General features: G+C 42.3%; 1 protein-coding gene across 1 annotated transcript; it reads left to right on the top strand.

The window, feature by feature from the left end:
- Window positions 1-2,433: 2,433 nt before the first annotated feature.
- Window positions 2,434-15,741, top strand: LOC115653471 (S-adenosylmethionine synthase-like). The gene is made up of 5 exons (XM_030566831.1): window positions 2,434-2,624; window positions 3,418-3,514; window positions 4,004-4,186; window positions 8,728-8,861; window positions 15,540-15,741. The coding sequence occupies exons 1-5, from the start codon at window positions 2,434-2,436 to the stop codon at window positions 15,640-15,642; spliced, it is 708 nt and encodes a 235-aa protein (XP_030422691.1). The 3' UTR covers window positions 15,643-15,741.
- The last annotated feature ends 482 nt before the right edge of the window (window positions 15,742-16,223 follow it).

Here is a 16,223-nt window from a genome sequence, read left to right as displayed (position 1 = left end):
CAATTGATTTTAGACCCGATTCACGTTCTTCAAGAAATGAAGGAACAGCTGGTGTGGCAGTGGCATGAATTCTGTGTGCTTGACTGGATTAGATTAGACAGGCCAGAAGGTGGCATTTTCATATCCACTGCACAGATGGCCTGGTCCACACTGTCCTGCCAGTGCCTCAGTCATGACTCTTGGGACCAACATAAGGAGTGAGAGGAACACACCTGTCTCCCTGGACACTAACATGATCAGTTAGTACCAGCTAGGATGGTGTTTTTTGTGGTATGGACACGTTTTGTGAGGCAACTGGACTGGGACAACCCACTTACTTCTCTCAGGCCTCCAGATCTTTTAGTCAGTGCTGCCACAGGCTACATTTGAAGCAATGACCTAGAAGTCACAGGCTGCATATCTGGTTAGTCATCCCCTTAGCCTTCCAGTACTGTCATAAGTGGGTTTGCTAACTGGGTGGTTAGAGTTAACTGTCTTACTAGGGAGAAAATGTAGTATACATATGTTCTCACAAGACAGAGGAGAACTGAATGGGGGATGGAAATCGGAAGTGTGGGGAATTGTTGGAGGAGAGGGAGGATTATATTTAACTTCACTGGTTCATTGGTGGTAAATTAAGTTGCATTGTACTATTGCACTTTGGGATATCACTGGGAATGTATTGTTGTCAAGGGTTAAGAAAATCATATGGATACATGACCTTTTTAGCACTTGAATCAATCCAAAAATTGATTTGGCAGGTTTCTTTCATGTTATGAGAAAGTGTTGGCATGTAGGCACTCATATACATGCAAACCGCAGGTAAGGGAAGGATGCAGGTAATAGATGACAAAGGAATTTTGGTAAGAGATTGATCTTTATTTCCTGAGCAGTCACCTGACATAAGTCAGGGTTTCACTAATGTCTTGTTTAGGGCTGTCAGGTGATTAAAAAAAATAATTGTGATTAATTGCACAAATAATCGCACTGTTAAACAATAATAGGATACCATTCATTTAAATATTTTTGAGTCTTTTCTACATATTCAAATATATTGATTTCAATTACAACACAGAATACAAAGTGTACAGTGCTCACTTTGTTTATTTTTTATTACAAATATTTGTGCTGTAACAACAAAAGTAATAGTATTTTTTCAATTCACTTTATACAAGTACTGTAATGCAAGCTCTTTATCACGAAAGTTGAACTTACAAATGTAGAATTATGTACAAAAAAACCCTACATTCAAAAATAAAAGAAGTTGGCAGCATTATCTCTCATAAATGTAAACAAACTTGTTTGTCTTAGCGATTGACTGAATGAGAAGTAGGACTGAGTGGACTTGTAGGCTCTAAAGTTTCACATTGTTTTGTTTTTGAGTGCAGTTAATGTAACAAAAAAAATCTACATTTGTAATTTGCACTTTCACGATAAAGAGATTGCATTATGGTACTTGTATGAGGTGAATTGAAAAAAAATTATTTCTTTGGTTATCATTTTTCCAGTGAAAATATTTGTAATAAAGATAATAATATAAAGTGAGCACTATACATTTCATATTCTGTGTTGTAATTTAAATCAACATATTTGAAAATGTAGAAAAACATCCAAAAATAGTTAATAAATTTCTGTTGGTATTCTGTTGTTTAACAGTCGGGTTAAAACTGCGATGAATCACAATTAATTTTTTTAATTGCAATTAATTTTTTTGAGTTAATTGCATAAATTAACTGCGATTAATTGACAGCCCTAGCCTTATTCCACTGTCATAAGGCAGGAGTCAGTAGCCATGAACTCCAGCATCTATCCCTAAATTTGAATCGGGTCACACTCATCACTGCCATGTATCACCAATGATTAGAGTCTACAAACTGTAACTAGGAAGAAGCGGTGGAATGAAGGCAAAGCAGAGATGTAGGCCAAATTCCAAGAGGTGCTAAGCCTTTGCAACTTGGTTTGACTTCAGTGTGAAATGCCGGTGTACAGTACCTCTCGGCATTTCAGTGTTTAGAATTAACTTCTTCCAAAAAGGGTAATTTAACCATAGCTGGAGCTTCAGTATTTTAAATTCCTTTCCCTTCGCACTTTAGCCTGCCCCATCTATGAATGACCTTAATGCTTGTTGGCTGGGATCTCAAGCTCTTCTTTTTCATTATAATTACTTGTTTCTTTGTAGTCAACTAGAGATGAATGTATGCTTCTGTAGTGGTCCTTCTTTATTTTAATTAGATAGTGCTTTATTTTTGGCTTTTTTGAGGTCTGTATTTCAATCTCAGTGTCACCAGTAATAATCTAGCATCCAGTCCTTTTTCTGATCAGATTTCACCAAATTCTATTCCTTCTGCTATTAGAGGGAAATATGAAGTTGTTTTAATTGTCCATTTGGGTTTGATGCCCCTCCTGGTCAGGGAATATTGGATTTGAATTTCCATGGCTGATTTTTAGGTCACAATGGAATACAAGGAAAAGGATGGAGCAGTGGAGCCCATCCATGTACACACATTGGTGATCTCTGTACATCATGCACCCAATATGCCTGTACAACAAATGCGGAAAGAACTAATGGAAAAAGTTGTCAAAGAAGTGATTCCAGCAAAATATCTAGATGAGAACACAATCTATCATCTCCTTCCAAGTGAAGTGTTTATAGAAGGTGGTCCTAAGGTATGATACTTCGAAAGATTTTTAATATAAATAGACTGAGATTACATTCTGTAATGTCCTTTCTAAATGTTCTCCCTCAAAACAATTAAATGTACCGATTTAGTGAAACAATACAAGTCACAACTACATTTTTAAGGAAACTTGGTCACTTCTTCTTATACTCAATCATCAGGAGAGGAAGCTAGCATCCACACTGATCCTATAATTGTTTGGCCAATCAAGAATGGATATGTAGAGATTCTTGAATCTTTACCAATGACAAAATATACTTCAATCACTACAGAAAGTTGAACTTTATGTTAAACAAACTGACTCTTAAATTACTTGCTAAAATTCTTGACTCGAAGCACTTGAGTTGATTTCACAATATCTATAATGCTTAGCACTTACAGTAATTTGTATGGTTAATGCTATCCGGATGGCTATGCAATTTAAGATTGAGACACAATGTATTAATCCTCACTGTACATCAGAACCTGGAATTAGTTCAGTGTTTCAGTTACCCACATGGAGCAAGATTTTGGTTGGCACTTACATGGGTGTGCAGTAGGGAGAAGAAAATAAAAAACCTCTTCCCTACCTTATACAAGTGGTGTAACAAATGGCCAAATTCAAGCGAGTATCGGATTGCCGTAGAGATACTCCCCACAGTGATAACAATTCCCCAGAGGGGTTGGGAAGTAAATAATGCCAATGTTCCTTCTCCCTTTTCTCCAGGCATCTTGCTACATAGGTGGGAACTATGTGTACCTCTTAAACGGGGGGTTGAAGTTCATGCACCCCCGTGTGCACTGGATGGCATTGTGCCTGGGAGTCAGATGACCTTTGCTGGAGTGATGCAGCTCCTCACTGGGGCAGTGCCTGCAAGGTACAGTCTAGTCAATTGTGTACAGATTTCACTAGAAAACTAAAGGCAAATCCTGACTAGCCTTTTGCCTTATTCCGTGAAGTTGAGTTTTACTGTAAACCACTCCTCTTTCCCCTTGAAAGGGCGAATAATCCCACCAAGCGTCACTAAACATGTTCCGTGGCCAGCAGTTCCAACATTATCATCCGTGCTGGATACAGGAAATGACAAAGAGAATAGGTTTTACTATGTCTTTCAAAAACTGTCTGTGTTTGTATCAATCTTTTATAGTTACTACAGTACAAACTGTAGCACATCCTACATAAAATTCCACCTTACCCACGTAGGCTACATCCAATAACGGCCTAGAAAGAGACAAATAGCAACCCATTGATTAGGCTTATTTTGTTTCTAACATAAAGACAAGCAACTAATCCATAATGGTGTTGGAATTAATTTATACACAGAGTCTGGGTTTGTCAAGTCAACGTGTAATTGTTTGCCCTACAGGGTGATGCTGGACTGACTGGCCGAAAGATCATTGTTGATACTTATGGAGGCTGGGGAGCCCATGGAGGAGGTGCTTTCTCTGGGAAAGATCCTTCCAAAGCTGATCGCTCAGCAGCATATGCAGCTTGCTGGGTTGCAAAATCCCTAGTGAAAGCTGGTCTCTGTAGAAGAGTATTGATCCAGGTAAGAAGGGCAAAATCAAGAGCAAGCATACCCTACTAAAAACACTATAAGTAGTTCTCTTAGCAATCTCTATACTTTAGGCTGCCTAACACTTTGAATGATGAGACCATGTTTTCAGTTGCTTATACTTTTGCCAGAATTAAACCATTTGGGTTGAAGTTTTTCATTCTGGGTGTAGGTTTCAGACTGATTTTTTTTGGGTAAGTTTCAGCAAAAAATGTTCAGTTATTGCCAAGAATGAGGTTGAAGAAGAATGCTGTTTGGCCCATTTTAAATGCTTAGCTTTAATGAGAAACTCTGGCACCTGAATGATCTGGAGAAAAGGCTTGAAGTTTGGTGGGGGTCACCCTGGTGTCGATGTGCCTCCTGTGGTCCCTGTGAAAACCCAAATTTGGACAAGTTACAAGCCTCTGAAAAAGCACAGTTTGCACATCCTCAGTAGAGATATTAGAGGCTGGCAGCTATGTTTTATGAGGATTCCATCTGCACTGAGCATGCTCTATCCCAACATAGCTCCTACATGCTGATTGGACTGTATATGTGCCATCCCCAGCACCAGAGCATGCTCCATTCCAGGGCCATGGTGGCTGAGCAGGATTTAGCTTGCAATGGCTTTTCTTGGCTGCTGGAGACCGCTGTGGTGGCAGGTATTGGAACTGAGCAACGAGACCTTCTTTCTATGTTCTTAATGCCCCCTATTGCCACCCAGAAAGCTTGGAGGAGGCAGCCTGATTACAGTGCAAAAGGATAAGGAGGAGAGGAAGGCTGAAAGCAACAAAAGCTGTGGGATGGGGGTTGAAATAGTAGAAAACCAGGTCTGGAACAGGAGCTGAAGAAAAGGGGGACAGTCAACATGTTGGGGGGACAGGGACAAAGAGTCTGACCACTACAGAGAACATCCTACCCCCAGAACCTGTAACTGAACCCAGGGTTGCTGATTCTCTAGCAAATAACTGTGAACTCCACCTTGCCCCCACCTTCCAGTGGCTGGTCTACACAGGACTACTAGGCTGTGCTTCTCTACTCATTACCTCAAAAGGCAAAAGTCTTATTGTCTCAGCCCTGCTCATGACCCATATGAGAGTCAGTATGGTTCCACATGACAAAAATTTGTTTTTTTCAGATTGCTTTTTATGGAAATGCAAATTACATCCCCAAAATGACATGAAAAGAATGTTAAGGTTGCAAAGTCAAGCATTCCAAAATTAGGAAATACCAGAATGAAGGCTGCCTGTGCATCCTTATTTGGTTTCCCTGGTCATATGCATGATTAAGATATTGTGTGATCGTGTTTGCAGTATTGTTGTAGCTGTGTTAGCCCCAGGATATGAGAGAGACAAGGTGGGTGAAGTAATATTTTTTTACTGGACCAATTTCTGTGGTGAGAGAAGTTGGTGCAATAAAAGATATTACTTCATCCACCTTGTTTCTCTAATAGGTAATCATGTATTTTAACTATTTTCCACTGGACCCCCTAACTCGATCAGTACAAAGGATAGATGGTATTTAGGAAATTAATCAGGCTGCATGATTAATAAGGCTTTTGTCCTTAGGATTGTGGGCTCATTTGCTTCAGAAGTTGGAAGATATGTAATGAATGAGGTAAAGAATTACCGGCAGAGGAAAGATGGTCTTAGGCAAAAACAATCAAATGGTGTCCCAAAGAACTGGATTCTGTCCCTGCCCCTCTAAAGAATTCCTGTGGTGCTGGGCAACTCACTTCAACCAAACCATTCACAGGTGGCCACTGATTATCTTCCACACTTCTTGATTGCCCCACTTAAGAATCTACTACTGCAAGGGAGGTCAATGGGAGCTCTGCTCTGAAAAATTAGCCCTTAATCATCTGTAGCTGGGTTCCCAACATTAGTAAACATTGAAAAGGTTGGCCTTAATCCATCTCAGTTTCTCCTCTGTAAACACCATTTTATCTCGTGGGGTGTTGTGAAGATGAAATGTATTTTTGTTGGTGAAGCACTCAGATACTTCAGCGAGTAACTGATGATTGTGTAACTAGTGCAGGCTTTGGAGGGTGGGCAATAAATAAGGGTAAGATTATGACATGGAAGTCATGGATTACGTGACTTTTGGAGACCTCTGTAACATTTTCCAGCCTCGACGTGGTCAGCCGATCTGGGCCCTGGAGCTCTGAGCTACCAAAGGCGGCGGGGGGACCCTGGAGCTTTCTGCTGCTGCAGGTGGTGGAGGAGGCCCCCTGCAGCTTCCAGTCACCACCGACAATGGGTGTTAGACCCCACCTTCTGCAGTGAGTCTAAGCTCTCATCCCTCCCTGCTTGGGCTTCGGTTCTCCTTCCCCCCTCCCCCTCTCCTCAATTTTGTCATGGTTATTTTTAGGAAAAGTCAGAGACAGGTCATGGGCTTCTATGATTTTTTGTTTATTGTCCGTGACCTGTCCCTGACTTTTACTAAAAATAACTATGACAAAATCTTAACCTGAGCAATAAATAGTGCAGGGGGAGGGGGAGGTGGGCGTACATAGAAAGATGAGGACAAAAGATTATTCACGAAGTGAGCGCCATCCATCCTGTGCACTTGATTGGGCAGGGGTCCGGGAGAAAAAATTGTACGTGATCATGGAATTAAAGAGTATCATAATGCATGTGCCCGGGGGCGGGGGGGGGGGCGAATTAAGGTTGCTTGGGCATTTCCTAGCCTGTACATGCTTGACTTTGCAATCATCACTTCAAACATGTTTTTTTTATACAATAGAACTCTATTGCAGTAGTAACACTGCATTGTTATACGGAGGAGACAAAACCATGAGTTGAATGAGTGTGGAGAAAAATATATGCACTCAGAAGCAAGAGCTCGGTCTCACTCCCTGCACCTTGTCTGCCTTGCCTTGTTTCTGTACAGTTACATTAAATTCTGTTTTCCTTCTTTATGCATGAATCCTTGGGCCCTGTAGTTTTTGGGTGGGGCTCTGCTGAGTTGCCTGACCCTCATACAGATATTACCACATAAGGCCATGACTGGGCCCAAAACTAATACAAAACAAATAAAACATGATGATTGTCTAGGCAGCATGCAATACCAGCAAGTATGCGTAATTGTTCTGGGTGACTGCTGTGTATCGGCTTTCATTCAGCACACTACAGCCTTATATACATTAGAGGGCAGAGCTGTTCCACAGGTAAACACTTGAGCTGAGGTTTCATAGCACCCTTGGTTCCTGCAATGACCTGATAATGAGGCCAATGCTACGTGCGTTTGAAAAGGCCATCCCTCATGAGGCAGGTGTCAGGAAAGAAGGAGAGGCAAGAGGGGATTAGTACATTGGAAACTAGGGCAACAGCAGATATTAACAGTAGAGGTAAGGGATAGCGATGGGGAGAGAGGATGGAGAAGAACACAGACGTACAACTGGCAGCTAAGGTCTTGTGAAGTAGTGGGTAGTCGGTGCAGTCAGTCAGAGGAAAGAAATTATCAATAGACACTGAAATGAGTGTTATCACTGTCATGGAGCTGTTGAGTGTTGTCGTAAGAGTCTCTGCCTGCTGAACTGACTCTGCTCTGGAAATTATTTCCATGCTAACCAACTTTTGTGGAAAATCAGTGCAATGTATAGAGACAAAGTACACTTAACTATTGTTCTGTCTGTGACATCTATCCCATAATTCCAGACACAGTAGCTGCAGCAGGTGCATCGCAGACACATAGCATGACAGAAGGCTCATGCTAGACAGAAATTCCATGTACAGGAATACATAAAGGTGCAATTATATAGGTGTACAAAGATCTAATAGTTTTGTAGGTTGCAATCAAACAATGTTTCATGAGAAAGTAAAGCACCAAAAGTGAGAAATTGCCAAACTCAAGGTTGCCCTTTTGCCTTGCTTTTTTACTTTTGAAATATCAGGATTTTCAAATCAGTGTTTCCTGTTTTATTGGTGGTTTTCCTCTTGGGACCCAGAGAGTTGAGTTTTGAGCTCTCTTGGCCCTTGATTGAACAGAGGAAGGAGGTGTTGACTCTTCAGCAGAAGGGCTATCCTTGGAAGTGTTTGAGTTCAGTTAGCCAGTCAAAAGTAGAAAGCATTTCCCCTCTTAATTTTTCTGGTTTCACCTGCATAGCATTTCTGTCAAATATTTGCCCAGTCAAGCGTAGTCTTCCAATCAAACAGGATAGTTGAGTTAAATTTCTAATGTAAACAAACAGAAACAACAAATCTTCCCAGCTTCACTTATACATCATAAGGAAGCAAAAAGGCGACCCATTTTTCCCATATTAAACCCCCTTCCAAGTCCTAGTTCCTGAGTATGGCGTATTTTCAGGGTAAGATGGTAGTTCCTATGGACCGCAGCAACACTGGCCCAATACTAGCTGTTTTGACTGGGGGAAGGTTCCAGACCACAATACAGCAGGAGCATGCCGTAATGGAATACTAAAAACAGGTCCTAAAGGAAATACTTATCTGTACTGCAGGGAATCTTAAAACTAGATAGGTCTCTATTTTTGTAAAGCAGAAGAGTGCTGAATTGAACTGCAATTTCTCACTTGATTTGATGTGTGTATCCTACAGCTGTTTTATGCTATGGGTCTGAGCCATCCTCTAGCCGTTTCCGTGTTCCACTATGGCACTTCAGATAGATCAGAAGAAGAGCTGCTTGAAATTGTACAGAAAAACTTAGATCTACGCCTTGGAGTCATTATAAGGTTTGTCTCCCATTGGAGAACTTACACACATTGGCGGTTCACTCTAGTACAATAGACAGTTGAACAATTTAAATTCAAGTTTTTGGCTCATGTACTCCTGATTCTGAAACAATTTATAATCATTAAAATACCCATTAGCGCCATCTTTGTGTCCTCCCCTCTACACAAACAGCTCCACTCGAAGGCCTAAAACCAGTCCTCAAGTGAGGTCCTCCCTGTAGAATGGTTTAAAACATCCTGCCCATAAAACTTGGCTATACTGCATATTTTTACCAAGCTTGTAAGAAGGTGATAATGCTGTTCAGTTCTGGTACAATTTGTGGCCACACATCTTAGCTTACATATGATTATAACTAGGGATCTACTTAAATTGTGGGGAAATGAAACATTTTTCATGGGTTGGTCACATCTTAACTAGCAGATTTTGCAGATGTGTTCATACTATGCAGCCCTTATTTCTGCACTGTTGCTGACAGCAGTGCTGCCTTCAGAGCTGGGTGCCTGGCCAGCAGCCACCGCTCCCTGGCCGCTCAGTTCAGAAGGCAGCATAGAGGTAAGAGTGGCAATACCACGATCCCCCTACAGTAGGCTTGTTACCACCTTCTGGGTCAGGACCCCCAGTTTGAGAAATACTGTGTACTTTTGTATACTTTTATGCCTATAGTATAGGGTAAAAGTACACAAAAGACTAGCTTTCACAAGGGAGACCAGATTTCATGGTCCTTGACATGTTTTTCACAGCTACAAATTTGGTGGGGCCCTAATTATAACCATGGCAGTGCACTGCACTTCACTGTGGCTCATGACCAGGGTAATGTAGTATGCATGTCAAAGTGTAATTAAACGTCAGTACAGTTCCTCTATGTCATAGACAGGGTTGCCTAACAGCATCTGCCACTGGGTTACCTAGTGTTCCTACCTCCCTAGTTCATCTGAAGACTCCCACTTCTACAGAGGACTGCTCTATAATGAGGCCTCCTTGCACTTTCTCCTTTGTGGCAGCTGTTCCACAGGGTGTTGCTACCTATGGTCCAGCTTCTGATATACTTACTTCACAGATAATCCCACTGAATCAGTGAGATTGTCTGTGGAATAAATAACCCTTACTCAAGTTGAATACATCTGAATCTGGCCCTTTTCAGAAAGTGGCAGTCCAGTACTTGCTGTTGCTAGCCATCATGTCAACATCTACTTCTGGAGAGGTGGATTTTTGGGCCAGCTACTGCAAATATTTTCTCCATTTCAGGAAAGTGTTTGGTTTGATAATGAGGTGAAAACCCAACTAGTGATCTAGAACAAAGAGCCAACCTTAAAAATAGTGCTGCAATCTTATAAAGCCCATCTGAAGCTGACTAAACTTGGTTTAAAAGGCAGCCAGCTAGTCCCATGTTTTAGGAGTCTACTTAAATTGCAGAGCAAACACACATTTTTCGTGGGTTGGTCACGACATAAATAGCAAATTTCACAGATGACGCGGCTATTTATGCCGTGACCAACCCACAAAAAATGTGTACTTTCTCTGCAGTGTTTCTCAAAGTGGGGGCCCTGACCCAAAAGGGAGTCGCAACCCTATTGTAGGGGGGTTGTGATCTTACCACTCTTACATCTGCGCTGCTGCTCTCCGCAGTGCTGCCTTTAGAGCTGGGTGGCAGCTGCTAGCCAGGCTCTCAGCTCTGAAGGCAGTGTTGTCGCCAGCAGCAACACAGAAGTAAGGATGGTATGGTACGCCATCGCCACCCTTACTTCAGTGTTGCTCCTGCAGCTCTCGATGGTGCTACCTTCAGAGCTAGGCACCCCACCAGCAGCTGCTGCTCTCTGCTCTGCCTTCAGGTCTGGGTGGCCGACATAGCTACTACTGCTCATGGGGGCTGGAATAATTAAGTCAACGGAAGAGTTCTTCACTGATGCAGCTGTAAGCTCTGTAGTTTAGCCATCACTTAAGTTATTTATGTACCTGTAGTGGCTACCCTGCTCCTAAAATAGAAGGGGTTGAAAGCAGCCCTGGAGAGGGCTGTGGCTGGGGTTGGCTGATTGGGGAAGCGGCTGCAACTGGGCCATGCCCCAATCAGGCCACAGCTGGCCTGTATAAAAAGGCTGTGAGCCAGAGGCCCAAGAGAAGTTTCTCTCCAGGTAGGGAGAGAGCAGGGCCTGGCTGCCTGCAGAAAGGGTACTGGGAGTGAAGCAGGGCTGGGGAAAGGCCAGAGGAGCAGGGGAGCTCCAGGTTGGCAACTCCTCAGGCTGCAGGGCCTGGTCCAAGGCCCATATTGGTACTGGGAGGTAGAGGAAGGCAGCAGGTCCGAACCCCCTTGCCTATGATAAGTGGCTTTTACACTGCAGTCTGCCCCAGTGAGTGGGGACTTGATGATGACTGGCAGTAGCCCAGACTGAGGCAAGGTGGGGATAGAGGGTTGGGGGTTCCCCTGAGAGGGGAGGCCCATAGAGACTGGGGGGAGGGTATTGCGAGGGGCAGAACCCCAGTGAAAAGGGGCACCAGGGTCCAGGAGGGACACGGGGCCAGCAGCAAGCAGGACACTGGCCTGCAGAGGGCACTCTAGAGGCTGGAAGAGCTGATTCCCTGGATGACGAGCAGGAGGTGCTGCGGGGGTGAGTCCTGCACTGTCACAGTACCTTAAATAATCAGACAAAAAATTTTCTTTCCAAATTTATAATGTCAAAATATGGAGAAACTTTCTGCCAGTATCTTTAAATATTTACTACTCTTCAATCAGCTGTTAACTCTTGCATACACAGAGGGAGCAGACCTGTTGAGTAAGATCATCACTTCCATAGTATACTTCAGGGGACAGCATTTTATAGCTTTTCTGAAGATAAAGGTGTCAGTCTAGGCCTGAGTGTCTATTATATACTGTACTCTGGAAAGTAATATCCTTCCTGTGGTAGTGACCAGTATTCAGACTGGACTCAATCTAAATTCTTATTTGCTGTTTTCTCTCTTGCTGTTTATAAGCTGATGTCTTCAGTGATTTCTTATTGTATTCTTATTATTTTATTATAACACCCAGGCCCTCTTGACTTCTGTTATTTTTGTTGGTTTACTAACATCCAATGCAACATAGTTTAATACATATGGCTAGATTAATCCCTTCCTCACAATCCATTTTCACTCTTTTGAGCACTACAGGTGATCTGTTCCACTCAAGAAGGAGCAAAAGTTTTGGAGTCTTTGTGGCAGAGTGTAAATAGCTTAAGGCTTATTCATCACTCTGTGTGCTCTGCAACTGTCCCCACATGGGCCAAACTAAGCAGATAATTGGTTGATTAAACTGGATGATTATCAACGAACAAGGTGGGGACAGAAGGGTCAAAATGCTCCTGTGGGAGAAAGAGCTGAGATCTCTCCCTGTTTCTCACCCTGTGTCTGAGGAGAAAGTAGAAGCCTTATGCTGTGGGGCACAAGCATTTGTATAGCACGTTGTAAATAACGCACATGGTGTTGAACCTATGCAGGAGTGTGTGAGGTCTGATTGCAATGAAGAATCCATGCTGAGGGAACCCCACCCTGTGACAGTCTTGCTGCTTTATTGTTCATTAACTTGGCCTTTAAGTATTAGCATCTTCTAAATTAGGGCCTGATGCAAAGCTTATTGGAGTCAATAGGAATTTTTTCCATTGATTGCTGTAGGCTTTGGATCAGGCCCTTACATCTTGTTTTAAAGTAGTCTTCTCCAAATGTTAAGTACTGCAAGTTGTTGTTTTTTTTCCTCCTGCTGAGAATGGCTCATCTTAATTAGCCTGTTAGAGCTGGTGTGGCAACTTCCACCGTTTCATGTTCTCTGTATATATATCTCTATATATTCCATTCTATGCATCTGATGAAGTGGGCTGTAGCCCACGAAAGCTTATGCTCAAATAAATCTGTTAGTCTCTAAGGTGCCACAAGTACTCCTGGTTTCTTTTGGTACGATATGTGGTCCTGATATTGGCTCCTGCATGCTCTGGACCACAAAGCCTCTTTCCAGCTTGAAGATCTATTGCTATCTTGTTGGCACTTGTTCCACTTTACCTTAGTTATTCAAGGCTTGGGCAATAGCCAGAACAATAATCCTGACAATATTAATGATCTGGATGATGGGATTAATTTCACCCTCAGCAAGTTCGCAGATGACACTAAGCTAGGGAGTGCGGTAGATACACTGGAGGGTAGGGATAGAGTCCAGAGTGACCTAAACAAATCGGAGGATTGAGCCAAAACAAATCTGATGAGGTTCAACAAGGACAAGTGCAGAGTACTGCACTTAGGAAGGAAGAATCCCATGCACTGCTACAGGCTGGGGACTGACTGGCTAAGCAGCAGGTCTGCAGAAAAGGACCTGGGGATTACAGTGGATGAGAAGCTGGATATGAGTCAGCAGTGTGCCCTTTTTGCCAAGAAGGCCAATGCCATATTGGGCTGTATTGGTAGGAGCATTGCCAGCAGATCAAGGGAACTGATTTATTCCCCTCTACTCAGCACTGGTGAGGCCACACCTGGAGTATTGCTTTTAGTTTTGGTTCTCCCACTACAGAAGGGATGTGGACAAATTCGAGAGAGTCCAGAGGTGGCAAAGAAAATGATTAGGGGGCTGGGGCACATGACTTACGAGGAGAGGCTGAGGGAACTGAGGTTATTTAGTCTACAGAAGAGAAGAGTGAAGGGAGATTTGATAGCAGCCTTCATCTACCTGAAGAGGTTCAAAAGAGGATGGATCTAGACTGTTCTCAATGGTGGCAGATGACCGAACAAGGAGCAATGGTCACAAGTTGCAGTGGGGAAGGTCTAGGCTGAATATTAGGAAACGCTATTTCACTAGGAGGGTGGTGAAGCACTGGAATGGGTTACCTAGGGAGGTGGTGGAATCTCCATCCTTAGAAGTTTTTAAGACCCAACCTGACAAAGCCCTGTTGGGATGATTTAGTGGGTGTTGGCCCTGCATTGAGCAGGGGATTGGACTAGATGACCTCCTGAGGTCTCTTCCAACCCTAATATTCTTTGAATAAGGTGCTCAAGAGGAAACTAGCTTAAGAACAGTAGAGTAAGCAATTACCTATATTCAACATAAACCCTCCAAATAAAGATTAACAAGTACAGTGAGCCTGGATTCAGTGAAGCTTTCATTACAGTGAAATGCAGTAAGGGCCCGTATTGATTCAGACATTGGCTGATACTGGGACACAAGTCCAGTGTAGAGAAATACGCTCCTCTGACCGAAACCTAGAGAGCTAAGGTTACCAGGTCCAGACACATGCACTGATCGTTGGAGCCTTAAGTGCATGGGACCCCAGTAAGAGCGAGTGCTGAGAGAATGAGGAATTGGTCAACGCTACACTTGGCTGATGCAGCAACTCATGGTGTCGGACGCCATCAGGTGGTCGAGGGACATCTACATAGAACACATCACTGGACATCGGCAGTACCAGAAGGGATGAACTGGAGTGCCAATGAGAAGCAGAGTCAGGAAATTAACAAATACTTTGCTCATGAATTGTATATTCTAAATGGACAATGAACCTAATTACTCAATTACTGAGGGACAATCTCCACTCATTTGTCTAACTTGCTTTCCACAACCAAATCTCCGTGCAACTTTTCATGAGTGATGAACCCGTGTATTGAGATTCTAATATCTAAACTGTATTGTTTAAATCTATTCATCTACATTTGGGTTATTGTTGATTATGTACTCTATGTATCATATAACTTAAAAACTAATTTTGTATTTGTGGATAATCTAAGCGCTATACCCAGCGCTATAAACTCACTTTTCCCAACCTTCGTATTATATAATTTTTTTAACATTAGCTTTAATAAATTTTTTACATCTGGGATTGACCATTACAGTAGCTGTAAACCTCAAGTATAGACACAGTAAACCCTTTTTACACTAGACTTGCACTGATGCAATTTACCCTGGTTGCAAGCAGGGTTAAGCTCCACCCGTGCACAAAGCTGCTTTGCCTGTCACTAGCATCTTGCACCCGGGCAGCTATGCTGGCATCTATCTACTGATGGGTGTTATCAGGTCAAAACCCTAGTGTAGACAAAAACTAGCTGGCTTGGAAAACATTCATCGGCAGAACCCATGATCATTGTGAAAATTGGCATTTAGTGTTTAGACTTACTAGTGTGGAAGTACTGTCCTTCAAAGGTCCTTTCCTGGATGTTTCCTACACGAGGATATGATCTGTCTTTGACTGTGTTATGGCTACATTTGAATACACCCTATGTTAAATTTAAAATGAATAAAGCATCCTTCCACAGACTTGCACAGGCATAGGAGAAAAACATTTCAAGTCCATAGGCACATTTTGTGAACATTGTGGCTGAGCTAGGTGATCAAAGTCATAACCACCTGGTAGATGATACATAAATGCCTGATGTCAACTAAGAATGTATGTTTCTGCTACTAGCTGCATACTGATATTGCCTCTGATGTTAGACTTTCAGGAGTTACACTGTTGGTTTTCAAGTGCTAATACTGGACCCTGAATCCATTCTGTGGCTGCTGTTCCCTTTATAAATCTGGATGATTTCATGGAGGAGAGATTATAGTTTGCACTGGCAGTACAAAATTCCACTTGTTTGTATGAGAGAGGCATCAGAATATCTTGATGCATTAATATACTTGTATCTTGTGCTGTGGTAGACTTAAAAAAATACTTCTGTTTCTTTTTATGCAGGGAACTGGATTTGAAGAGACCAATATATCAACAGACTGCATGTTATGTGCACTTTGGAAGAGAAGAATTTACATGGGAAATACCAAAGAAGCTTGTGTATTAAGCTTTTCCAAACCTCTCTCTTATAATGGAGAATCTTTTTAATAAGCAGGTATGACCTCTAAACTGTCAAAGGGGAAAAGGATCTTTTTAAAATCTAATAAACGACATTCTTATAACTGAACTAGATACTGACAATTATAAGCAATGTAACTTTTATGCTGGCTTTACATTTTAAATGCACATGTGAAACCTAGTGTCTCCATTTATTTCTTCAGAAAGGACTCACATGATTTACAACCTTTAGTCTCTGTTGTAGTGATCCAAGTGAGTTAGTGAAAATACTCACCTATTACGGGATATTACATATTATATCTTATATGCCTTAGCTGTGAGATATCATTTATTTAACGTGAGTCAAAGCTTTATGTATATACTTTTGTGACAGTAGGAGTGTGTTTCAGTGTAAACACCAGGGCTTGCTTACACAGCTATTTAAGTGCTATGCTCTAACTGGCCCTGTGGGCCCAGCTTCCACACACACATTCTGTAGTGCAGTTTGATGTACTCCCACTGTAACTTGATAGTTTGTGGTAGCTGGGTCCACAGGGCCAGTTAGTGCATGATAGGCTAGTGCACTGTCCA

Source organism: Gopherus evgoodei, chromosome 6, assembly GCF_007399415.2.
Source record: "Gopherus evgoodei ecotype Sinaloan lineage chromosome 6, rGopEvg1_v1.p, whole genome shotgun sequence".
Classification (NCBI taxonomy): Eukaryota; Metazoa; Chordata; order Testudines; family Testudinidae; genus Gopherus; species Gopherus evgoodei.
The sequence above is the reverse complement of the archived record's forward strand: the minus strand, read 5'-3'. Positions and strand labels throughout refer to the sequence as shown.